Here is a 24944-nt window from a genome sequence, read left to right on the forward strand (position 1 = left end):
CTGGGGACATCCCAAAGCTTCTGAGGACATCCCAAAGCTGCTCAGTCCAGGTGCACGTGGTAACCAGGGCACTTTACCTGAACCCACGTCAGGGTAGCAGGGCTGTGCCCCACGGGGGTGACTGCTCAGTGGCCCAGTGGCGTGGGGGGCTGTGGACATCGCCTCCCCCGGGACAGGAGAATTGTGTGGCTCCCTGGGCAGGGCTGGGGGCGGTGGGCACACGAGACAGAGGGGCTGCAGGGAGGACAGGGGGTGCTTGGGGACTCCCCAGGCAGCCAGAGGGACCCCCAGAGCTGCCCACACCCCCCAGGAATTAACTCCTGCTGGGAGAGGACACAGGGCACCTCCTGGAGAAGGGGTAAGGATGCTCCCTGTGCCAAGGCAGTCCTTGTACCCTGTCCTGGCCAAGTGACGGTGGCAGCAGGAGGGTGCTGGGGACACCCCAGGTAGGTGAAACCCAAGGTCAGCCTCTCTGGGCTCTGGACTCTGACAAGCTCACCCAGGTGTCCTTAGTCTCCCACACTCTTCCTCTTGGATATTAACTTCTCCAGAGGCAGCACAAGGGCTCTGCAGGGAGCTGCCAGCTCTGCCCCTGGCCAGGAGGTGAAGCCACAGCCCCCTGCTCCAGGGCTGGCTGATCCCACAGTGCTCCCATCTGTGGGAACGGTTTGAGCCCAGCCTCGGAGGAGGCTGGAGCAGCTCCATCAGCCCCGGCCCCCGGTGCCAGCCCCAGCCGTGGGCTGGAGAGCGAGGTAGGACAAATCCCCCTGCAGCAGCGTTCGGCTCATCTCTGACCCACCACGGCTTAGCTGGGAGAGCAGCTGAGGAGCGGGGGCAGCTCAAGGAGCGGGGCAGCTCGGCCGGGGGCTCCGCAAGGCAGAGCTTTTCCACTTTAACCCCTCCCCAAGCGCTGCTGGTCCCGGGGTCTCGCCAGTTGCCGCTCGCCGTGCCGGTGCCCTGTCCTGTCCAGGCCTCCACCCCCTGTTAACTCTTCCTCCCTCTTCCTCTTCCTCCACAGGAACCCCTTTGCCAACGTCCAGCTGAAGCCAACGGTGACGAACGACCGCTCTGCTCCGCTCATCAGCTGATCCGGGAGCGCTGGCGCCCGCGTGGCACTCGCCACTCCTCATCCTCCTCATCCTCATCCTCGCCGCTGCATGTCCAGCTCCCCAGGACTCCATTTTTAGGTGGAATTTATTAATTAATCCTGCTGCTTTGAAAGCCAAAGGCTCAAGCTAGTGCCCTAGATCTCTCTTCTCTAGACTCCCTCGGTGGCAGAGGGTCACGGTGCTGCCATGTCACCTGTCCCCTGCCTGCGCTAAGGTGGCACTTCCCGGAGCCAGAGCAGCCCGGCCCAGGGCCAGGGTGGCTCCCAGGCCCAGCAGCAGCTTGCTGTGGGTGGAGAAACGGGCTCAGCCGGAGGATAACTCCCCGTGGGCTCACAGAGCTCCAGTGGGGCAGCAATGGCAGAGAGGACCCTGTCCCCCTGCTCTCCCTGCCCACACGGGAGGGACCCCAGGCCAGGCAGGACACCCCTGCAAGGTGGGGGGCACAGGCAGCTCCCAGGCTCCCAGCAGACCCCAGGTGCCCACCCCAGGCTCCAGGCTGGGACAGGGCAATGGTGCCAGCACTGCAGCCCCCGCTGGGAAGGGGTCAGCTCCGCTCCCAGAGCTCCTGCTGCGCCAGGGCTCGGGATACTGTAGGGAATTACGGTACTGCTGTAAAATATAAGCTAGGAAAAAACCACTTGTGGGGGCGAGGGCAGTGTGTGAGTGAGCCTTGGGGTGCTCCTGCTCCCTGCAGACAGGAGCTCCCTTCCGGACCTCTTGCTTGGCTGCTTGCTCTTCCTCTGTTCCTAGGGCTGCATGAGAGAGAGATAGATAGAGATAAATATATACAAATATATATATGCACACTTGCTAAGCTTATTGCCGGGGGTGCCCACGAGCGAGGCGGCTCCCACAGCCCTTCCCGCAGCTCCTGAGTGACCAGGGTCACATCCTTGCTCCAAAAACAGGGAGAAGAGTGTTTCCAGGTGGGAACCGTGTCTCCCATGGCTGAGCGGTTGAACCCAAACAGAGTTTTTTGCTTTTTCTGTTGTATTTCTCCTTTTGCACTTTCTGAGCCCTGGTGCAGCGTGTCCCAGTCCCACAGCCCGGGCAGGGGGTGCTTGGCTGGGCACTTGGCCGGGCACAGAGTGTCCCCAGCCCAGGGGGCTCGGTCCAGCTGGATGTGGTGCCTCATCTCTCCTGTGTCCCCTCTGATGGCTTTCCCAGCTCCACTGCAGGAAAACAGCTTCTCCTGTGGCTGCCCAGGCTCCAGCTCTGCACGAGGCTTCCCTGCTCCATGATGTGCCTCCTCTTCCTCTCCCGTGCCTCCTGCTCCTCTCCCAGGGCTGGAGCAGATGGGTGGGGGCCAGACGGGGCAGGGGCGAGGGAAAGGGGTGGGGCAGGGGATGGGAGAGGGTTGGTGGTCTCAGCCCGGGGTGGGGACAGGCCTGGGGTCCCCTCGGCCACTGCGATGTCCTCTTCCACCCCCGTGCCCCCCAAGCTGCCACCCTGGCTCCAGCCAGCCCCGGGGGCTTCGCGGCACCTCCTGGCTCGGTGGCACCTGGAAGACGTAACCTGAAATAATTTTTTATGAGAAAACATAATTTTTGAGCAATTCAACCTCCCCCAGCCCTCCCTCCTGCAGCGTTTTCCCTGGCCAGAGGCTCCTGCCTGGCCCTGGAGCGTGGCCGGGGCCCTCCCGAGCTGGCTCCATCCTGGGTGCTGGGCAATGATCGGGGCAGGAAACGGCTTAAGATATTTTAAAAACTTTATTATTGGCCTGATGAGATTTGACACACATGCTGGGAGCTGTATGGAAATCAGCACTGATAAAAAATACAGCAATTATGACCCGTATTGAGAAAATAGACCATGTAAGAAGAGCCTTTCTATTAAAAAAGTTACCCAAGCCACAGCTCTGTCCTCATCCGCCCTCCGGAGCCGGGACCTGCGGCACCATAGACCAAACCCGGGGTGTGGGGTGGTGCTGGGGGGTGCAGGGAAGGGGGATCAGGGGGTGGCAGGGTGGGTGGTGTGGGAAGGGAGTCCTGGGAGCGTCCCAGTCCTGCATGGGCAGCACCCCTGGGTGCTGCAGCCCAGGGCAGTGCGGGGGGTGGCCCCCCTGTTGTAAAGGGTGAGGAAAAAGTTTGGGGGAATTGGGCTGGGGGGGGGGTTACAGGCCAGGTGGGGGGCTTAAATAAAACACTAACTAAGCACTCATTGCTTAGCAAGGAGGAGGAATCAGCAGTGGGGGTATGGGGGGGTGGCACGGCCACCCTGGCGCTGAAGTTGGGGTCCCCCAGGGCCCTGGCTGTGACCTGGGCAGGGGAACAGCCCCTGGCCCCCACAGCAGCCTCCTGAACACCGAGGGTGCTCCAGCTGGGACACAGCCCCAGGGCTGGCCAGGGGAGGAGGGAGAGGGGGGGTGAGGCTGGGGACACCCCTGCCAGCCCCGGGCTGGGACCATGGCGGTGCCAGGCTGGGGTGGGCACGGGCTCATCCCAGGGTCCTGCTGAGTCCAGCCCAGGGTGGGATCATCCTGTGGCACCAGCCCCATGCCACGTGGCTGCTGTCTGTGCAGTGTCCCTCGTCCCCCTACACAGGAGCCAGGACAGGGGCAGGGGCTCAGGGGGGGACATTTCTCACCTCAGGGTTTGGTCTATAGACCCCAAAAGGAACCAGCCCTGAATTCAAGGTTTCGCTCAGCTCCGCTTACTTCTATTTCCTTCCGGAAGCTGGAATTGCACAATTATCCTAAGCCTCGAATGAATTAAAAAAAAAACAAAACAAAACAAAGAAAGAAACAAACAAAAAAAAAACCCAAAACGGAACAAAGAACCACGAGCGCGCCCCCCTCCCCCCGCTCCCCAATAAGTCTCTTTGGCAGCAATAACTTAAAATCGCATCAATGTGGGTTCAGTCAACAGCAAGTTTTGGTTTTGGGGTGGGGTTGGGGTATTTTAATTTTTGTTTAAATACAAAAATAGTCAGGTTGGCGGCTCCCGGTGGGGGATATTCCCCCCACAACCAGCCAGTGTTGCTCCCCACTCCAATGGACAAGGGTCCCAGCAGTCCTCAGGGTCCCCAGCTGGGACTGATCCCTGCAAACCAAGGGAGGGGAGCTCCAAAGCCATGGGGACCACTCTGGGTAGCCGGTGGCACCCCTGGCACAGGGAGTGACATCCAGAGTGGCAGCAGCCAGTGGCCCCTCGGTCAGGAATGTCATGGAGCGTCTCTGGGGCAGCCATGGGGCAGCTGTGGGACACTGTGGGACACGGTGGGACAGCCAAGCTGCCACAAGGTGCAAGACTGAGCACACGGCACAGGGAGGGGACAGCCCGGGGGAGAAGGGTGTGGGGACAAACCGCCTCGGGGAGCACATGTGGGCAAGAAGCCAAGGGGGAACGTCACTGGGGAGGACACTCCGCAAATGTTAGCAAGGTCAGGGCACTACCCTTGAAACGCTATAATTTATATATATATATGTGTATATATATATATATAAGTGTGTATTTTACACGCACGCTCACAGCCACCCGCACACGCACGGCCACCACCGTCACCCACCGCCTGGCCCCGCGGGGGCCGCGCCGGCCCCGCTCCCACTCCAAGCAGCAAACGAGTTCCTTCCGATAAAATCTGCCTAAAAACTGCCCAGCGGGGTGTGGGAGCCCACGGGCGGCCCCCGCGCCGGCCCCGCCGTCCTGCGCCGCCCCGGTGCCGGGGCAATGCCGGCTGCGTCCCGGCGGGCTCACTCCCGGTCACCGTCCTCGCTGCTGCCTGCAAGGGGCAGAGACAGCCGTGAGAGGGTCCCGGCCCCCCGCGGGACCCCCGGCCTGACACAGGGGTGACCCTCCCCACGGGGCCCCGTCCCACGGCTCACAGCACTGGGTACCCACAGAGCAGCATCCCGAGGGGGACTCACCTCCTATGGAGTCCATGTCCGAGTCGGAGACGTGGGTGATGGAGAACCGGGACACCGGGGCAGGAGAGACCGTGAACCGGGAGAACTGGATGGGCAGCACCTGTTTCTGCGCCGGCACCAGGGCGGGCACGGCCGCGGGGGGCTCCGCCGGCGTCCCCGGCAGCGAGGCCACCAGGGACGGCTTCACTGGCATCAGAGGGAAGTCATCGTCCCACTCGAAGCCACCGCCTGGGATACAAAGTGAAGGGGCTGAGCCAACTGTGAGAGTTCCACCATAACCTCTGACCCCAGCACCGCCTCCCCACTGTCCCCATGACCCTATAGCTGCCTCCCCACCACCCCACAACCGCAGCCCTCCCACCACCCCACAATCACCAGCCCCACGAGCTCCTGGTCTCTCACTCTCTTCCGAGGCGTTGCCGTCCGAAGAGTCGTCGGAGGCCCCGAGCCTGTCCGTGGGGCTGGGGGGGCTGCCACTGGCAGGCGGCTGCCCCGAAGGCGAGGGGGGCTGCCCCGAAGGCAGGGTGGGCTCTGGGAAGCTCTGCTCAGCCAGCTCCCGTGTGGGGCTTTCCTGGTGATGGGGAAACAGCAGGAAGGAACCTCACTGGGGGCTCGGCTGGAGATGGTTCCCATCACCAAAATGCTGTGGAGCCGTGCCCAGCTCCCGGCTCTGGCCCCCAAGGCACGCACCTGGTCGAAGAGGTAGATGGTCACATCGTCGTAGAAGGAGACGGCCTTTTTCTTGCGCTCCAGGTCCTCGCAGAAGGACTCGGACAGCAGGCTGGGCATCTTGAGGAGGCTGCGCAGGTTCCGGCCGCTCTGGCTCTCGGCCACCACGATGGGCACGGCCGCCGGCTCCTCCTCGCTCTCCTCGCTCTGCTCCTGGATGTTGTAGCAGCGCAGCTCCTCATCCGACTCGTCGCTGTCTTCCGTGTCCTCCTCCTCCTCCTCCGGCTCCTCGCGGCGCTCGGGGGCAGACGGGGGCGGGGAGAGCCCCGGCCGCAATTCGCCCCCAGGTAGCAGCGTGCTGGGACCCCCCGGAGCATCGCCCGCCCCAGTCCCCTCCAGGGGCAGCCCCAGCTCCCCAAGCGCGGGGGTCACAGTCAGTTTGTCCCCCACGGTGGCTCCCCCAAGTCCAGGGGCGCCCTGGGGCACGCAGGTGCCTCCAACAGCTGATGGCTCCCCAGGGCTCACCGGCACCGGGGTCAAGAGGAAAGTCTTGGGGGTCACGGAGCCCGGGGGACAGGTGTCCGTGTCAGGGCGCGGGGGGCTGCCCGGCACCAGCCCCGTGCCAGCGGGGCTCTGCTCGGTGCCAGGTGCCCGCTCCCGTGAGCTCCCGGCCTCCGTCCCCCCCCAGATCCCCTCCAAAGCCGCCGCCGCCGGTGCGGGCACCGCCACCGCCGCGCCAGGCGCTGCCGGGGGGCTGCCGGGAGCCCCCGGCGGGTGCAGCGGGTCCTCTCCTCGCCCTATGTCCTGCGCAGGGCAGCGGGGACCCTCCTCTGCCTCCGGGGTGCGGGACCCATCGCTGTCCCCCTCGTCCTTGTGGCCGCGCTCGGCCTCGGCGTCGCAGTCGGAGAAGTAGGCAGAGTCACGGTAGGGGCTCTTCTCGGCCAGCCCGGGCGGCTCGGCCCCCGGGCCACTGGGCAGCCGCGTTTCAGGGGCCGCAGCCTCGCCCTCGCCCCCCGGCAGTCCCGGGGGCGGCTTCCCCAGCTGTCCGAAGGCCTCGGGCTCCCGGGGCTCGTGGGGCTCCTTAAGGACGAACTCGGGGGACTCGTTGTTCTCGGTGTCGTAGCCGCTGTCGAGGGCCCGGGCTTGGCCGGCGGGCGCGAAGGCTCCGGGGCTGAGCACCTCGCAGGAGCTGCCCGTGGAGGGGATGTCCAGCGACTCCAGCGAGTCCGGCGTCCCCACCTGCTTCTGCAGGGACCTGAGCGCGGGGGCCGCCTCCGCCCGCTCCGTGTATTCCCCGGAGAAGTCGGTGAAGACGCCGGAGGTCAGCTCGGCCGTGTCCTCGTCGCTGCCCTCGTCCGCGCTGGGGAAGCTGCTGCTGGAGAAGGTCTTGTCCGGAGTCCGGTCGGCGTCGGCGGCGGCACAGGCGCCGCTCTCGGCCGCGGCCTCGGCGAGGGCCTCGGCGGGCTCCGGTACGGGCTGGGCTCCGTCCGCGCCGGGCTCGCCGGGGGGGCCGGGGCTCGGGGCGGCCGTGCCAGCCCCGGGGGGAGCGGCCTCCCCCGGCCCCGCGGCGGCGGGGGGCAGCGGGCTGCGGGCAGGGCTTTCCCCGGCCGAGCTCTCCTCGGGGTGGGCATCGCGCGGGGCCCCCGGCGCAGGTGGCGGGGCCGCGGCGGGGCCCCGGGGCGCGGCGGGGCTCTCCGCCAGCGTGCCGGGCTGCGCGGGGCCGCAGGGTGATGAGTCACGGCCGTGCCAGGCCTGCCGCCGCGGGGAGGGCGAGCGGCACGGGGAGGAGGAGCCGCCGGCCATGGCGGGGGGCTGATCCTGCCGCGGGCGGAGGAAGTCGTGGCCCGGCGGGGACCCCCCGAGCTGGGGCTGCCCGCGGGGCACCGTGCCCCGCGGCTTGGCCCTGGGCCCCCGGAAGGGGATCATGCGGCGGGAGCACCAGCGGTCGCCGGCCGGGGGCTCGCGGGGGCTGCCGCTGCCGATGTTGTTGTTGGAGGAGCTGTTGGAGGCCCAGGGCTGGCGCTGAGGCGGGGGGCTGGCAGCGGGCGGGTGGGGGGCGCTGGGGGGGCTGTCCTCGCCCAGCTCCAGCGCCACGCAGTCCGGCGGGGCCCCGCTCGGCCCCGCTGCGCCCCCGTACCCCGGGGGGCTGTAGGCGCAGTTCCCCGACGGCGAGACGCCCAGAGGGTCGCCAAAGACGCCGGGCTGGAAGGCGGGGACGGGCCAGTCCTGGCTGCCCGGCTGGGGGGGCTCCTCCTCCAGCAGGTACCCCTCGGCCCCCTGGCTGGGGGACGGCTCGTAGCCCCTGGGCTCCTGCCCGGGGCAGGGGTAGGGGTAGTACTCGGCGCACTCCCAGGAGCCCTCGGCCGCGGGAGCGTGGCCCAGCAGCGGCTCCATGCTCAGGGACACCGTGGGGCTGCCGTCCGAGTCGTAGGTGCCGCCGCCGCGGCCGCCCTGGGCTCTCCAGCAGGCCGGGGGCCGCGGGGCCCCCCGCTCGCCCACCGGGCTGTAGCTGCACATGGCATAATCCAGCTCGGCGCTGCCCTCGCCGGGACCCTCGATGCGGATGTAGTACTCGCTGCCCAGAGAGGGGCTGTGGGCGCCCAGGATGGGCACCACGCCGGGCGCCGGCACCCCGGGGCAGCCGGAGGCCTTGCACTCGTAGCAGGACGGGGACACCCCCAGGCTGAGCCCCGCCGTCGTGGCCGGGTAATAGAGGTCGTGGTAGCGGGCGGCGCTGCTGGGGCTCAGGGAGCCCAGGGGCGCCTGGAAGTGCTCGGTCTTGGTGTGCTCCCACTTGTACTCGAAGTTGAGGCCGTGGCTGGTCTCCATGACGGTGAGGATGTCGTCCCCGTCTGAGGGGAACCCGTCGGCCGAGAATTGCTCCAGCAGCGGGAAGGACGAGAGCTCGGGGCCGTGGTGGCTGCCGCTGGCGCTGCCGTTGGGCTTCATGGAATTCCAGCGCTTCTCGAAGTCCTCCTCGGCCTCCGTGGCCCCCTTGGCGCACAGGTAGGACAGCAGCAGGTGCACCTCCTCGGCCGTGGGGCGCTGCTCGGGCTGCAGCCAGCAGAACTGCATCACCTCGTACCTGCCGTGGGGAGCGGCCAGCGTCAGCCCGGCCCCCGCCCGTGCTGGGGGACAGGGGAGGGGGCAGCTCGGGCTCCTCACCAGCGCTCTGACAGCGACAGCTTCAGCTGGGGCTTGGGCAGCTTCAGCTGCTGCTCCTTGATGGCGTAGGCCAGCACTTGGCGGTCGGAGTAGTGGTCGTAGGGCTGGCTGCCCAGCTCAAACAGCTCCCAGATGGTGACGCCCAGCGACCTGCGGGCATGGCGCCATGCTGGGGGTGCGGGGAAACCCCCAAAACCGCCCCCAAAACAGCCCCCACGCGTCCCGTGAGGCCGCAGCCCCCTGTGCCCCCCAGAGCCGCTCACCAGACGTTGCTGGCCTTGGTCTGGTCCACCACGAGCAGGTTGCCGTGCACCTCATCGATGAGCTCGGGCGCGATCCAGCGCAGCGGCACCCACAGCTGGTCGGCCGTCACGAAATAGTCATCCTGCCAAGTGTGCAGGGTCAGTACGAGAAGAGAACGTCAATCCATGGCGTCAGAGAGCGGCACCGCTGCCTCCCCACCCTCCACCACCGCCCCTTCTTCCCCCAGATCTGCCCCCAGCCTGTCCTACTCTGCTCCTGGCACCTGCTGTCCCTTGTCGCCTCCCCTCGTTCTCCCCCCACCCGAGCCCCTCCGAGCCCCCGTTCGGCAGTCCCAGCTCTGCAGGAGCCGTGGGCAAACTGGAGCGGGACGGAGAGACAAATGGACGGGTGGGCAGCCGCAGGCTGTGCCGCCTGCAGGGACCTGCGCCTGGCAGAGGGGCACGTCTGGACCAGCCCAGGCCATTGGGTGGGTGCCAGGGCGCTCGGGGTGGGGGGAAACCCTCCTTCATGCTCAGGGGGGCACACCGGCTGGCACTAAGGGTCCCTCCCAGGGTGGTCTGAACCTCCCCCGCACCCCAACAAACGCAGGGGTGCCCCGACGCCGCTGGGGAGGGGAGGATTGTATGCGTGAGGGTGGGGGGAAGGCTCAGTCGGGTCTGTGCCGGGGTGCGGGTACGTGGGGGTACCGCGGGACCCCAGCGCGCAGCCCCCAGCCCCCTCCTCCCTCCAACCAGCCTTACTTTGTACTTGCAGTGCGAGAGCCCGTAGTCCCCGATCTTCACGGTGAGGTCGGCGGTGAGGAGGCAGTTCCGCAGGGCCAGGTCGCTGCCAAGCAAAGCCGGAGCTGTCAGCGGCACCGAGAACTCGGGGGGCACCCACCGGGGACCCGGCTGGGGCTGCCGTGCGGCGGCGGGGCCGGTCCCCGCCCGGCTCCGGGCGTGCCGATAACGCGGCTCTCAGTGCACAGCAGGAATGCCCGCGCCGCCCCAGCTGCGCCGCTGTCCGTCCGTCCATCCGTCACACGCCGAGCCAAGCAGAAGGCGGGTGTTCCCGGGCAGTGTCAGCCCTGGCACGGGGCCGGGCTCCCGGGCTGCAGCTCCGGCACTGGCCGGGTCATGCAGCCGGTCACGCACCGAGACCCCTCCTGCAGCAGGGACCACCGAGGCCGGGCTGCCCTTAGGGAGTCCCTCTCCAGCACAGCTGGGGGCCCCATGTCCCCTCCCACAGCTTGAGCACCCTCGTGGGGACCCACCTGCAGAGCCGGGCTCAGCCGGGGACACTCCGGTGGCCCCCGATGGCAGCGCGCCCCCTCCTCAACAAAATCACTGATGCTGGAGTCTCCGTCTGCAACTCACTCAGCACCAGGATATTGTTGGGCAGGAGGAGCAGCGGTGGGGCAGGAGCAGTGGCACCTTGGGAACCCCCCCATCCAGACCCCGCATTGCTCCCCCCAGCTCCCCCCAGAAGGCCGGGCCAGCCTACCTGTGGATGTAGTTGTTCCTGTGCAGGTGCAGGACGCCGCAGGCCACCTCGCACGCCATCCTCTGCAGGGTCAGCAGGTCCGGGGTCATGGCCTCGGCCCCCCGGCAGCTCCGCAGGTACCCCTTCAGGTCACCCTGCGGGCAGTGCCACTGTCACCCTCCGTGCCCAGCAGCCGCGGGGGCAGCGCGGGGAGCGGGGCACAGCGACTCACCAGCGGGCAGAACTCCATCACCAGCAGGTACGGGGTGACCTCGGCGCACTGGGCCAGGCACTGCAGCAGGTTGGTGTGCTGGAGGGCTCTGTGTGGGGCACAGCAAAGGGGGGGTTTGTGCACCACCGCCCTGCCTGTGCCGGGACTGCGGTGGGAGGCTCGGTGTCACCCCCCCCGGGAAGCATCGCCTTTCCCGTGCCGGGGGAATGGCACCAGCCCCCGGGAGCCATCGTGCTGCCTGCACTGGGGCTGCCACAGGGGCTGCGGGGAGCGGGTACCAGCACGTCCCAGCGCCCGGGATGTGTCACAAAGGGACATTTGTTCAGCTGTGCTGGGGCAGGAGCGGCCCCGTGCCCCCCCCGGGCCAGCTCTGCCCATGACCTCACTGGTGCCCCACGCCACGGGCAGTGGCTCTGCACAGCCCCGGTCCTGCCACCATGTAGGCACGGATCTGTGGTGCCCCCGAGCTCAGCCAGCACCTGCAAGGGGCACCACGGCTCTGCCCGGCAGCTGGAGGTGGCACGGAGTGGATCTGCCCCCGTGCCACAGCATCCCGCTCCCGGCTCTGTGGGGTGACCCCAGAGGTACCTGTAGGGCTGCGCTTCCTCCAGGAACTGCATCTGGTCCTGCACGCTGGCACTCGCCTTCAGCTCCTTCACCACCACCTGGGTGCTGCTGATTCCCGAGTTCACCTCCCCCAGGAACACCTGGGGCAAGGGACAGGTTCGTCCCTCCATGCACACCTCAAACCCCCCTGGCACAGCCGGGGCCCCGCGTCCCACCGGGGCGGGGGGTCCGGGGGTCCCTGGGCTCACCTTGCCGAACCAGCCGTGCCCGATCTCCTTCAGGTAGAGCAGGCTCTGCCGCCCCAGGTCCGCCGACTTGAGGAGCTGCACTGTAACAGAGCCCATCCAGCTGCCCGCGTGTCCCCCTGCCCGCACATCCCCTGCCCGCACATCCCCTGCCCGCACATCCCCCTGCCCACCTGCCCGTGCTCCCCACCGCTCCCACCGAGCCCTGCTGTTCTCACCGTGCCATCCGGTGCCGGGCCCCCTGCCCCCCCAGGATGCTCCGGAGCATCCATCCCCAGGAATCCTGCATCCCAGGCATCCTCTTCTCCAGGCATCCTCCCACGATCAGGGGGATGTGAGGGGTATCAGTGTCTCCAAGCGGGATGGCAGCAGGGCTGGCTCCCTGCCCCTTCTCCTCCGCAGGGTGTGCAGAGCCGAGCCCGGCACAGCGCTGGCATTTAGCCCCTTCCCGGCCCCCCCGGCACAGTCCGGCCCCTCGGGAGCCCGTGCCAAGGGCAGGCAGCAATGGGGCCATTGTTGGTCCCCTCTAACCCCCCCACCGTGGCCATTCTTTGGGCAGGGAGTGACACGGGCTGGGAGGGGGCACAGCCAGGCGCCCCCCACATTCCTCTCCCACTCGTGGGCTTGTTTACATGGGACTCGTGGATGTCACCGCTCAGGGTGGCCGTGTCCTGTCCCACCCCGGCGCTGCTCCCCTGGGCTGGGACACGCAAGTGCCTGGAGATGGGGACAAGGGACCCTCGCCCAGGGGGACCCTGCAGCGCTCCCCAGCGACCTCGGCTGCCTGTCCCTTGCCAGGGCTCCGCTGGAGCTGTCCCTCCACAGCAGGGGAGACCCAGCATCACCCCGTGCCCAGCGAAGAGAGGTCCCCCAACCGCGGCATGCAGGGATCCTGCCGCCTCCCTGGCTTACCTGAGCGCCCCGGCTGCTTGGCCATGGGCAGGGACACCTTGGTGAGGGGCAGGACATAAACCTCGGGGCCATGCTGGGGGGCAGGCGAGCCCTGGGCCGACAGCTCTGTCACGTAATCGTCACCCTCGGCGTTCTCAAACTCCTGGTTCAGGGTGCGGGGGGGTCACACACCGAGCAGGGACAACTGACCCTGTGGGCTCCCCGCTGCTGGTAGTGCCCCAACACCCCTCTGCCCCGACAGGCTCGTGGGGGCCCAGAAATCCCACCCTCCCTGTCCTGAAATGCCACCCAACCCTGCCCGCACACGGGGAAGGCGCATCCTCCCCAGCCCCCGTCCCATTACCTGTCTGTGCCACCCCGGCAGCCCCCGGCTCCCAAAAGCCGCCCGGGCGAGCAGGTAGGTGATGGTGAACATCTCGCCGTGCCAGGCTGTGCCTCATGGCTCTGCCGACACCCCCGGCACTGCCCCGTGTGCCATGTCCCACCGCGGGCCATGCGCCGCGTCCCGCCGGGCGCTCGCCCCTAAATACGCAGTGCGGGGGCACCGGGGGGTCACTGTCCCCCCCCCCCCGGCACGGCGAGGTGCTCCGGCGCTGTGGGAGGTTACACAACACCCGGCGTGTCCCCTCCAGCCTGACCCCCTCCCGCCGCGGCCGCCACAAGCCTCCACAAAAATCTCAGCAATTAGGGAAAAAGCGTTTTCTCGGCACATTCTGTGCCTGTGAGGTCAGGGTGCCTCCCACCCTCGGGGGCGTGAGGGTGCGGACCGGGCCCTTAACTGTGGAGTGGCCTGGCCCCGCACGGAACCGGGAGCAGGGATGGGTCAGGATACGACCCCAAGGATCCTGAATCCCACAGATGCACGCTCTGTGGAGCTGGGATCCAGGATACAGCCCCCAGTGTGCTGAGCCCCGGCAGGCAGTGAGGGGCTGAACTCCAAGCACTGCTCCTGAGCCAGGACACATCCAGCCCTGGCGCTGGGGCAGAGAATTCTGCACCAGGGACCCCCAGGCACCTCTGTCCCTCGCTGGGTCCCTGGGAAGAGCCCCCTGCCCTGGCGTGGGGACCCCCCTCGGCCCCTCAGCTCACCTTGAAGCCAATGTCCCCCTTCTTGCAGCACAGACAGGCCAACATGAGGAAGATGAAGGTGAAGAGCCCCGAGAAGGAAACGGCCACAACAGCCAGCGAGGAGGACCAGGAGAGCTCGCTAAGGGGGGTGCCGTCTGTGGGGACACGAGGTGGTCAGGGCTGGGGGCACCAGGGAGGGGTCGGGCTGTGCCAGGGCATCCCCTTGGTGGGGCTCATGGGATGTGGGGGCACATCAGAGCTCCCGGGGGCTTTGGCAGGGAGCAGTCAGTGGGAGCGGGGGTCCCAGTGTCTGTGTGTCCCCTTCAATGGGGAGCTCGGACTCCCCAGAGCCCGGGCAGGACCTGCATGGGGTTGCATTGTCCCCATGGATGCAGGGGGGCAATGACACCCCATGGAGAGGGGCTGTACCAGCTCGAGGGTCCCAGGCACCCCCACCCAGCTGAGCCCCAGCCCCCGGATTTACCCCCCCAGGGGGTTTGGCCACAGCACGGTGACATCCCAAGGTTGGTGGGACACCCGCGGGAGCTGGAAGAGCAGGAATTTGGTCCCATGAGCTCCACACTGGGAGGAGCCCAGGGCATGGGGAAGGGACGAGGCTGCACTGGCTGGGCACCAGCACACCCCAAATCCCGGCACCCGCCACCCCACTCCAGCTGTGCAGCGTCCCGTGGGGCGGCAGGGCACACGGTGCCCATGGTGGCAGCGGAGGTGCCCATCCCCAGCAGGCCCCGCTGCCAGCTGCAGCTGCCACATTACTATTCTGCCCGGAGCCTGCCCAAACAACCGGCGCCCTTGTGGTGGGAGCAGCCGGAAGGTCGTGGCACTGCCAGCGGAGCCGGTCACCAGAGACCCCCCCAGCCCCGCGGTGCCCGGCTGGGACAGGGGCCGCGGGCCTGGCACAGACCCCGCCGGTGCCGCGGGCCCTCCCTGGGTCACCAAGGCGGGGCCGAGCTCCTGGGGATGCTCGTGGCGCACACGCGGCTCCAGCACACGGAGCGTGGAGCGTCCCTGCCCCCGTGCCCTGGCCACGCTGCCCAGCTCCGGAGCTCCACGAGGCTCCTGTGTGTCCTTGAGACCGGCACCTGAAGGGCACCGGGGGCTGGGGAAGCTTCTGCTGCCCCGGTGGGCACCGGCAGCTCCCCTGCTCCAGGGGCACAGGGTACCCTGGCTCCCGGCATGGCAGCGAGTGGTCCCACGGGCCTCGGCACGGCCCAGCCATGCCAGGGATCAGGGAAGGAGCTCCAGAGCCATCTTCTGAGGCTCGGGATGCAAAGCCGAACCTGGGAGGAGCGGGGGGCGGCGTGCCCCCCCTTCCAGCTGGTTTCCATGGTGAACACACTTTGTACCGCCAACGTCACCATTTTCCCTGGATAGTGGGACAGCAAAAGAGAAAATGACTCACTGAAAAGAGCCTTTGAACGGCGACGGGGAGCAGAGCACGGGGACGGGAACCCGTCCGAGGGGACCGTCAGCTGAGCTGCCCCTCAGCTCGGGAACTGGAGGTTCCCAAAGAAGACAACAGGCCAGTGAGATCCAGCTGGTCCTGCCTCGGTTTCCCCGCATGCACAACCAGAGAGCCGGGAGCCACGAGCAGCCCGGACTGGGCAGGGGCAGCACCACTGCCAGGACCCACTGGCACCTTCCCTCCCTGCACCCACAGCAGCGGTGATGGAAGTGTGGCGTCATCTCAGATGCCAAATTACCCCAGAACCAGGTCAGATGCACCTGCAGCAGCAGCTGCTGGAGCGCAGGGAGCACCAGGACACAAGGGACACCAGGACACAGGGGACACTGGGGCACAGGGCTGGCTGAGTGCAGCCTCAAGTACCCCAGGACTCTCAGGAGAAATCGGGCGCATCCTGCCCTCCATTCCCAGGCTCTGCCTCCCACTCTCCCAGCCGGAGCGAGGTCCCCTGGCACCGGAGCCACCCCTCCCCTGCCTTCCTCACCACAGGGGTCAGGCTGAGAGCGGCCAGCTCGATGCGTCCCCCTGAGCTGCGGCACCACTCGCAGCCCCTCCACCCTCCCGGCCGTGGTCAGGGGTCCCCCACCCTCACCCCCAGCCCGGCGGGAGGGGGCTGCTGGGGGGGCTGGTGGCAGCAGACAGGCCACAGCCCCAGGGGCACCTGCCCCAGTCTCACACCCAGCCCTGGCTTTCACAGAGGAAGAGGGGGGATGCCGGATGCAGCGGGGTTCAATAGGATGCAGTGAGGTGCAATGGGGTTCAATGGGATGCAGTGGGATGCAGTGGGATGCAGTGGGATGCAGTGAGGTGCAATGGGGTTCAATGGGATGCAGTGGGATGCAGTGGGATGCAGTGGGGTGCAGTGAGATGCAGTGGGATGCAGTGGGGTGCAGTGGGGTGCAGTGGGGTGCAGTGGGGTGCAGTGAGATGCAGTGGGATGCAGTGGGATGCAGTGGGATGCAGTGAGGTGCAATGGGGTTCAATGGGATGCAGTGGGATGCAGTGGGATGCAGTGGGGTGCAGTGGGGTGCAGTGGGGTGCAGTGGGGTGCAGTGGGATGCAGTGGGATGCAGTGGGGTGCAGCAGCTTCCCTCCCACCCCACGGAAGCCCCGGCGCTCCCGCAGCCGGCGCAATCCCGCCCGCGCTGGCCCCCCCGCCTGTTGCCCACCCAGCGCAGGTCGCGGCGCCGCCGCCGGCTCCGGGCGGGGCCGGGCAGAGGCCGGAGGGCCCCGGTTCGGGGCCGGTGCTGCCCCCCCCGGAGCGCGGCCGTCCCTCCCCACCGCCCGTGCTGACTCACGGCCCCGGGCCCGCCACGGCCCCGCTGCCTCCGGCCGCCGGCGGGGCGATGCTGCCCGGCGATCCCGGCGATCCCGGCGGAGCCGGCGGAGCCCGCCCGGCCAGCGGCGGCTGACGTGTGCGGAAGGGCCGAGCCGGGGCTCCCGGTCCGGGCGAGGCCACGGGCACAAACGCTGCCCCACGGGCACGGGGCACGCCCCGACCCCCGCTCCCACCGGGCCCCTCGCTGCAGGACCTGCCGCAAGACAGCCTGTGCCTCAGTTTCCCCGCTGCCCTGGGAGGGCTCGCAGGATCATCCGGAAGGGGATGGATGCTCTGGGCCTTGGGAGCACGGTCCGTACATCCCCCTGCCCTCTTGCCACCTACCGCGGATTCCAGCCTGGAAGCATGCCAGATCCTGCTGGGAAAGGTTGGATTTGGGCAGGGAGCATCGCAAGATTGGGGCAGAAAATGGGGCAGGATTTGGACAGAAGCAGGGCGGGATTTGGAGAGGGAGCAGAGCAAGATTGCGGCAGGATTGGGGCAGGATTGGGACGGGATTTGGGCAGGATCAAACACTCATGTCCCTCAGCCCCTCCGGCCACGGGCTGCTCGCTCCCAGCCCCATCCACTCTCCCGGTGCAGGCACAGCCCTGGCATCACGTTAATTCCTGTGTCCATGGGCAGCTCCCAGGGAAGCAATTTCACAGCCCGCAGGACGCGCGCTCTGCTCACCCACACGCGCCCAGGCGGCACAAAACCCCCGCTGCCATTTGGGCTGCGAGCTCAGCCTGGGCCTGGGGGCTGTGCAGCGCTGGGGGAAACTGAGGCACCAGCAGGAAGCGGGATGGCCCCCCTGAGCTGTGTCCCTGAGCCCGGAAGGCCCTGCCGTGGGAGCACCGGGTTGGGGCTGGCAGTACCCACGGTGCCAGCCAGGAGCCTGGCATGGAGCCGGTACCCACAGCATCGTCCCTTGGGGTGCCCCGGGATCCTGGGATGCTCTGGGATCCTGGGATGCTCCGGGATCCTGGGATGCTCCGGGATCCTGGGATGCTCTGGGATCCTGGGATGCTCTGGGATCCTGGGATGCTCCAGGATCCTGGGATGCTCTGGGATCCTGGGATGCTCCAGGATCCTGGGATTCTCTGGAATCCTGGGATGCCTCAGGATCCTGGCGTCCCTCGCTGTGGTACCCAGAGCCTCCTCCACCGGGCTGTGGTAGGACCTGGGCATCCTCTCCCCAAGAGCAGGAGCAGGGAGCAGCGCCCTTTATCCCATGGCTGGAGACCTTTTCCCACCAGGAAGAGCCAGAGCCGTTCAGGCAGCCTCTCTGGTGATTAATAGATGAGTTAATTGTGAATTCCAGGCACGCCTGGCTAATCCCTTCTCCTTCTGTATCTTTTAATGTGGCGTATTTCACCAAAAGGATTGATTCTGCCCTTTAATTCTGGTTTTACCATCTTGGGTTGAAACAGCAGCAAAAAATAAATAGGCAGAAAATAAAAGAAAATCATCTATCGTTTTCTGAAGCAACGAAATAAAAACAAGGGCTGTGCGAGGGACAGGCCGGGCTCCGGCGTTGCTGCGCGCACACCACGCGTGTCAGCCTGATTAGGGACAAAAAATCAAGTTCCTCCATCAAAGCCCGCCCTGATGCAGAGCCAAGAGCCAGCAATTCCCTCAGTTTCCATGGAAAATAATACTAATATTATTATGATAATATAATTATTATTATGTGATTTTAATAATACTGTATATTATAATAATATATAGTAGTAATATACTATTATTACATATATATAGCATATTGGAATTGTGTATGGAATTATATATAGAATTATACACGGAATTACCATGTGTAATTCTATATATGATTGCATACACTAATATATTGTATTTTTAGGTATCATTATATAGTCTATCTTGTTTATAGAATTATTAAGGTTATAATAATATATTGTAATTTAAAAAAAAAAGAATACTATAAAAGGCATGCAAAGCAAGCTCAAATTGATTATTAATAATTAAATTGATTATTAAAACTGAACTCTCGTGATTGGTGTTTGATGTGAGCGCTGGGTGGGGGCTGTGAAGCCCGTCCCACACGGCACCGGGCACCGGGCACACGGCACTGGGCACCGGGCACACGGCACTGGGCACACGGCACTGGGCACCGGGCACACGGCACTGGGCACACGGCACTGGGCACCGGACACCAGGCACCAGGCACTGGGCACACAGCACTGGGCACATGGCACCGGGCACACGACACCAGGCACCGGGCACTGGGCACCGGGCACCAGGCACACAGCACTGGGCACACGGCACTGGGCACAGGGCACCGGGTACACGGCACTGGGCACCGGGTGCATGGCACTGGGCACGCCGAGGCTCTCGCCGAGCCCAGCAGCGTTTACGTAACAGCGGCAGAGTGAGCGGGGCGGCCTATTTATAACCCAAATGCTCGTTATGAAACGAGGAGCTCTGGCTCCGGAGCAGGGCCCGAGCAGGAGGAGGCCGAGGGGCGAGAGGGCTGGGGGTGCCCCATGGCACAGGAACCCGGGCTCGGGGTCTGGCTCTGCCCCCTGGCACAGCCCGGACCCCTCTGCCCCAGCGCTGCTCGGCATCGAGGGTGCTCAGGGCATGGAGCTGGGGAATGTTCGGCACCTCCCTGCTCCGTGTCCACCCTCGGGCCAGTCCCTGGTGCCCAAATCGCCTGGCACCTGCAGGAACACACAGACCAGAGCGACTGGAAAATCCCTCCTTTGCCACAGGGATGGCAGCGAGGATGGCTGGGGGTGGGCACAGGGCACACAGGCATTTTGGGAAGGTGAAGGGCCGTGGTGGCCGACAGGGTGGCCTGGCAGCAGGACTGGAGCTCGTGGATCCCCTGCCCAGCCAGGCGGGCAGTGCTGCTCCACTTCACCCTTTGCCCACACTGGAATTTTCCCTCGTTCCAGTAATTAAAACAAACGGCGTTAACCCCGCTGCTGGCACCAGGCTGCAGGGAGGACGTGGACACGGCTGGCAGAGGGGAAGGGGTGGGAATCGGGATCTCCCCCAACAGTCTGGGCTGTGGGACAGCGGCTCTGCGGGAAATCCTGGGCCTCTTCCCATTGCTCCAGTGCTCAGCCCTCCCAAACCCACGGTCCCCACACCCTCACTGTCCCTTGGCCGGTTCTGAGCTCCACCCTGAGCTCGGTGCCCGCTCTGGAGCATCCCAGGGTGCTCCGTGTCCCCCCGGGATCCCCGGCCATCGGGCCTGGGGCGGCTCTCGGAGCTCAGCCGATGGCAGCGATGGCAGGGGCAGTCCTGAGACGGCTGTGCCGCGCTCCAGTGGTGCTTCCCGGGCTGTCAGGGGGATGAATGCCCACAGGAGATTTATTTCCTGCCCCTGGGCACGCTGAGTCAGCACAGAGCAGCTCCTCTCCTGGCCAGCCCCGCGACACTGCCCCACGGGGTCCCTCTGGCTCAGCCCAGACCCGGGAGCTGAATCCCACCGGCGATGTGAGGAACCGCTTGGCTGGGGCAGGAGAGCATCTGGAGCCCAGCCCAGCCCTGGAGAGGCAGCGGTGCACGGCCAGGACCGTTATCCCTGCATCCCACCGTCCCTGGATCCCACCCTCCCACCAGCCACCACCCCAGGCAGTGGTGCCCCTCTTCTCGTGCCGGGTCGGTGCAGTGCAGGGTGGGAACAGCTCAGCCACGGCACCAGAGCAGCCCAAGTGCCCCTTTGACCCAAATCCTGGGATTTTCCAGCCCAGCAGTGGGACCGTGAGGAGGTGACGTCACACCAAGGCAAAAGCTGGGATGCTGCCTGGCCACAGACACCAAACACTAAGCGCAGACCCCTGCAGGACATGGCATAACCCACACCTGGCACCACGCTGGCAGTGCCACTGCTGCCCCACATCCCTGCGTGCCAGAGCAAGGCAAGGAGGGCACCGGAGCCCTGCTCTGGCGGCACCAGGGAGGGCAGAGCCACGGGCTGCCCTGGCACAGGGTGTCCCAGGCAGGGCCGGGCAGGGAGCCCGTGAGTCACAGCCCCGCTCCCCCCGGCAGCGCGGGGCCCTTTCAACCCCGGCATATTAATTTCTCCTAATTGGGTTTGACAGGGATCGGTGTCAACGTTCCAGAACACACCCGCCCGTGTGCGTGGGGCAGGAGGGAGGGAGAGGAGAAGGGGGAGCAAAGTGGCACCCTCAGGGAATAGGATCCTGGCTCTGTCCCCTCATCGAGCCAGCTGGGGCCTGGCTGCCCTGCTGTGCTGTGGCTGTTCCCCGGGCCAGGACAGGGGGTTTGCCACGTGCCACCCCACCCTGCCCAGGCATCCCTGTGGGCACCAGGAGTCACCTCCTGCCTGTGTGCCCAGCTCCTGCTGCCCTCCAGCCCGGAGTGCCATCCCCCAGTGGGGGACAGGACACTGGGCACGGTGCTGCCACCACTGTCACCTCCCAGCCTGGGAGCTCCCGCTGCCCTGCCCCAAATCCCCTCTGTGTGTCCAGTCCCAACTGCACCTTCACTCCTGTACGGCCCTGTACAACATGGCTGGCCCTGATTTGCCACCACAGTCCCTCAAGGCCTTTCCCATCCTCAAGCCAGGAGCAGCCAGAGGCACCGCACATGGAGCACCAGCACTTGTCACACTGCTGTCACTGAGTGGCCTGGGGCAGGGGATGGCAACAGGTGCCAGGTGGGCCCGAAAACACAGGGCTGGGGGCACCCCCTGCCCTCTCTTTTGCTCGACTCCCCAGGGTGGGGAGTGGGTGCCCAATCTCCTCGGGAAGCCCAGGAGATGTGGGATGCACCTTGAGGCCCGGCAGGGTTGGCTCGTGCTCCACTGGTGGCTCCGGTGCTCCCCGCAGGAGCATCTGCAGGCCTGGCCCGGGAATGGCTGAAGGGAGATGGGAACAACGAGGCTGCGGGGCCGGGACCCTCCCCCAGAGCACCTGGAAGGGAATGAATCCCTGACACAGATGTTGGGACAAGCCAAAACCAGCAGGTGAGGCAGGAGCATTGGCAGTGGCTCATCCCTGTGGCACCCCAGGTGACACTGCTGTCACTGTTCCATGCCACCAGGCCACCTATGGCACAGCTTCAACAGCAGTTGCTTCCAACCGTGCGTTTCCAGGGAATGCAGGGCCAGGAAAGGAGGAGATGCTCCTCTCAGCAGCACCAGAGTCCCTGGCCTTGTCCTGTCCCAGCTGTGGTGCCATCATGCCCTGCAAACTGCTTCCCCCGGCTCCTCCCTGGCACAAGCCAAGCCCAGAGAGCCAGGCTGGCACAGGCAGCCACGATGCCACACGGGCAGGAGCTGCTGCCACATGGACCAAATCCACAAAGCCGTGAAATCCAGAATCTGGTTTCTTCCCCCCTTTAATTCCTCTCGCGGTGCTGGTGGGTGGCAGCTGCACGGCAGCGCCGAGCCCTGGGCCTGGCAGCACAGCGACAGGCAGGGATGGAAACAAGGCTTTCTGAAACCAAACATGCCTTGAGAGCCCCCGGGCTGGCAGGATTCCCGTGGAACGGGGCCACACCAAAAACCAAAGCGAAATCTCCTCAAGGGCTGAGCCGGGCAAACGCCGCCGTCCCGGCACTGCCGCATTTTGGATGTAAATAATGAGATTTTAGAAGCGAATAACGAGCGGCTGGGGACAAAGTCCCCGTTCGGTGAGTCCTGCTGCGGCTCATTTCCAAATCCCCCCACGGACTCCGACCGTGCGCAGCGGGAGCAGCGGAGGAAGGAGGGACCGGGAAGGCGGCGGGGAGGGATGCGGGAGCCCGGCACCGACAGCCGGAGCCTCCGGCACCACCGCGCCCGCCACGGCCACCGTTCCGCCGCCTTCGCGGTGCCAGAGGAGGCGCCGGAGCCGCGGCACCGCCGCTGGGCTGCCGGAGCCGACACGCGTTATCCCGGGCTGGTAAACAAAGGGCCGGAGCCGAGCGCCCCCCCGGGGGCTCCCGGTGCCCGCGCGGTGCCAGCCCTGCACCGGGAGGGACCCGAGGCGGCTGCGGGGGGCGGCGGAGAGGGGCGGCTGCGGCGGGCGCAGCCCCCAACCCGCCCCGCAGGCGCCCGCCCCGAGCTGCTCCGCGGCTGCAGCATCTTCCTGCAGCTGCGCGGCGGCCGGAACACGGCGCTTACATAACGCCTGCGCCCCAAAACATCGCTGCCGTGCCCCGGCACCCCAGCGAGCCCCGCCGGCTCCCCCAGCCCCGCCGGGCTCCCGCAGCCCCCGGCTCCCCGGCCGGAGCGTGGCTCAGGCGCTGGGGGCTCAGCCCCGGCTCCGTCTTCCTCCCTCTCACCATCACCATCCTCCCTGTTGTTATTATTCCGTTTCAATCCCGGAGATGCCTTCAGAGGCAGAGCAGCCCCGGGATTCCTCCGCGCTCCAGCCCGCGGAACAAAATGCCGCCCGGCTGCGGCAGCGATCCCACCGCACCGCCACACCGGGATGTCCCACGGTCACACCGGGATGTCCCACGGTCACACCGGGATGTCCCACGGTCACACCGGGATGTCCCACCGCCACACGGGGATGTCCCACGGTCACACCGGGATGTCCCACGGTCACACCGGTATGTCCCACCGCCACACCGGGATGTCCCACGGTCACACCGGGATGTCCCACGGTCACACCGGGGTGTCACCGGCCACGCACCACACCAGGGTGTCACACCGCCACACCGGGTCGGGTCCGGCTGTCAGAGCCGGGAGCCCGTACGGTGACATTCCCGGTGATGAAGGGGAGGGGATGCTCTGTTCGCGGTGCAGCGCCATGCGGGGATGCTCGTTCCCGGTGCACCGGCAGCGCAGCGCGGGCAGCCAGAGCGGGGCTGAGCACCGGGGGAGGCTCGGTGCGAGGGAGGGGGTGCGGGTCCGTCAGTCCCGGGGCTGCGGCACTTACCGGGGTCGAAGTGGGAGCTGAAGGCGAGGCTGGGGCTGAGGAAGGCGGCCGCCATGGCAGCGGCGGCGGTGGGGGAGCGGCCCATGGCGCGGCGGCGGCGGGGGCCCCCCGGGCGCCGGCTGCCGCTGGCCCCGCGCTGGGCACGGCGGCGGCGGCGGCGGCGGCGGCGGCTCCTCCTCCATGGCGGCCCCGCGGCCCCGCGCCCCGTGCCCCGGGGAGGGGCCGCGCCGCCGCCGAGCAGCGGGACCGGGCGGGCGGGGGCGGCAGGTGGCGGAGGCGCAGCCCCGGGGGCGCACCGGGACCCGCGTCCTCCCCCCCGGGATGCGCCGCCGCCCCCGAGCGGTCCCGCAGGGATGGATGGGGTCCGTGGGGCCCTCCCGGACCGGGACGGGACCCCCGAGGGGCAGCCGCCACCCTGGAGCGGGGTCGGGACCACGCAGGGGACCACGCAGTGGGGAGAGGACCCTCCGGGAGCGGGGCTGGGACCCCCCAAGGGGAACTGCTCCGACCCTGACCCACCCCGGGCACCGCCGGCTTCCCGCGATCAGGGATGGGAAACAGGGATGGGATGGGCAGCTCTGCCCCCAGCCAGCCCCTCAACCCCCCGCACCCTGCACCCCATCTCTGCCGCACCCTGCAGCCCCCCGGTCCCATCCCGAGGGTGAGCAGAGCCCCCCGCAGCCCCAGCCAGGCCCCCGGTGCGGGGTCCCCCCTCGGCCTCGTCTGCTCGACGCCACAGCCCTGGCACATGGGAGTGGGCCCTCCAAACATGGGATGCTTCAAAACCCAGCGCTCCCAATTTCTTGGCAGGGAACATCCCACAGCTTCACCCAGACCCTGGCAAAGCTGTGGGTGCCACTGGTCCCCGAGCCCACCGGGGAACCAGGTTGGACTTTCCTTCGGGGTCATGGCAGGACAATCCTGGCCCATCCTGTCCCATCCCGTTCCTGGGAACCCCCTTGTCCCACCCTTTGCTGGGATCAGCTCTGAGCACGGGGCTCGCACATCCCCACCGCCAGTTTGAATATTTAAAGCCAAATTTTGCGTACACGATTAATTTTTTACAAGCCTTCAAGCCTGCACAGAACAGCACCACGCTGCACATGTCACGTTGCCACAAATAGATACAGGCCTGGAAAAATTACCGGCTGCTGGGAGAATAAACACGTTGGAGCCAGTTTCTCCCTTCTCCCTTCTCCTTTGCCTCCGCATTTCTCTGCTCTGGAGCAGCTCTGTCCCACAGGACCCCCCCCCAGTCCCTCTGCCAGGGGTAGCAGGTGACTGCTGATGCCCCCTCACTCATTTTGGAGACCCCCGGCTGGGGTGCAGCTCATGGGAACCCCATTGCTCCTATTGTCCCCCTGCCACTGGGTCCCTGCTCCTTTCTGGAGGTGCAAATGGCCGTGACCCCCATGTGGGACACCCTGAGCTCCTCCATGAGCCCTCCGGGGCACTGACCTGGTACAGCGCCTGTGCCAGAAGCATTTGGAGTGTCTGGAAGCTTTGGTGCCATGTATGCCCTCTGGACCAGCCATGGCCCTGTGGGAGTGGGTGGCCACGTGCCAGCAGGGTGGGTGGCAGGGCCAGCCCCGTCCCTGTGCGGCTGAGCTGGCACTGGCTGAGTCACAGCCAGGTGGGCTGGGGGTGGGCGGCTGTGCCGAGCCCACGCCGGGCACCCACCGGGCCCAGCCGCCCCCAGCACCCCGAGCACACTCAGCTG

General features: G+C 66.7%; 2 protein-coding genes across 10 annotated transcripts in view; one reads left to right on the plus strand and one right to left on the minus strand.

Annotated features, from left to right (window-relative positions):
* Window positions 1-3151, plus strand: part of BAIAP2 (BAR/IMD domain containing adaptor protein 2) — a 38407-nt gene extending 35256 nt beyond the window's left edge. For 3 of the 5 annotated variants that reach the window (XM_088065293.1, XM_088065291.1, XM_005530670.3), the window contains one exon: window positions 1019-3140. Coding sequence is in view for 3 of the 5 variants with exons in the window: in XM_088065291.1 (XP_087921417.1) it covers window positions 1019-1088 (70 nt within the window). In the remaining 2 variants the exon portion in view is untranslated. Of the gene's footprint in view, window positions 1-1018 lie in introns of all 5 variants that reach the window. The other 2 variants (XM_088065294.1, XM_005530672.3) reach the window with 2 other exon arrangements.
* LMTK1 (lemur tail kinase 1) lies at window positions 2800-23325 on the minus strand. 5 transcript variants are annotated; one of them, XM_088065278.1, is made up of 15 exons: window positions 23225-23325; window positions 13579-13712; window positions 12490-12631; window positions 11581-11660; window positions 11354-11472; window positions 10766-10853; window positions 10555-10616; window positions 9813-9897; window positions 9072-9193; window positions 8809-8958; window positions 5665-8728; window positions 5377-5545; window positions 4975-5202; window positions 4617-4829; window positions 2800-3784 (listed from the first exon to the last, which is right to left on the minus strand). In XM_088065278.1, the coding sequence occupies exons 1-14, from the start codon at window positions 23307-23309 to the stop codon at window positions 4801-4803; spliced, it is 4557 nt and encodes a 1518-aa protein (XP_087921404.1). In that variant the 5' UTR covers window positions 23310-23325; the 3' UTR covers window positions 2800-3784; window positions 4617-4800. The 5 variants fall into 5 exon arrangements, with proteins under 5 accessions (XP_087921404.1, XP_087921402.1, XP_087921406.1 ...); XM_088065276.1 differs by having other exon boundaries at window positions 10555-10688; XM_088065280.1 differs by lacking the exon at window positions 23225-23325 and adding an exon at window positions 14859-15543 and having other exon boundaries at window positions 10555-10688.
* Window positions 23326-24944: the final 1619 nt, after the last annotated feature.

Source organism: Pseudopodoces humilis, chromosome 21 (assembly GCF_049639895.1).
Source record: "Pseudopodoces humilis isolate 2021_Gansu_Grassland_sample_001 chromosome 21, ASM4963989v1, whole genome shotgun sequence".
NCBI lineage: Eukaryota > Metazoa > Chordata > Aves > Passeriformes > Paridae > Pseudopodoces > Pseudopodoces humilis.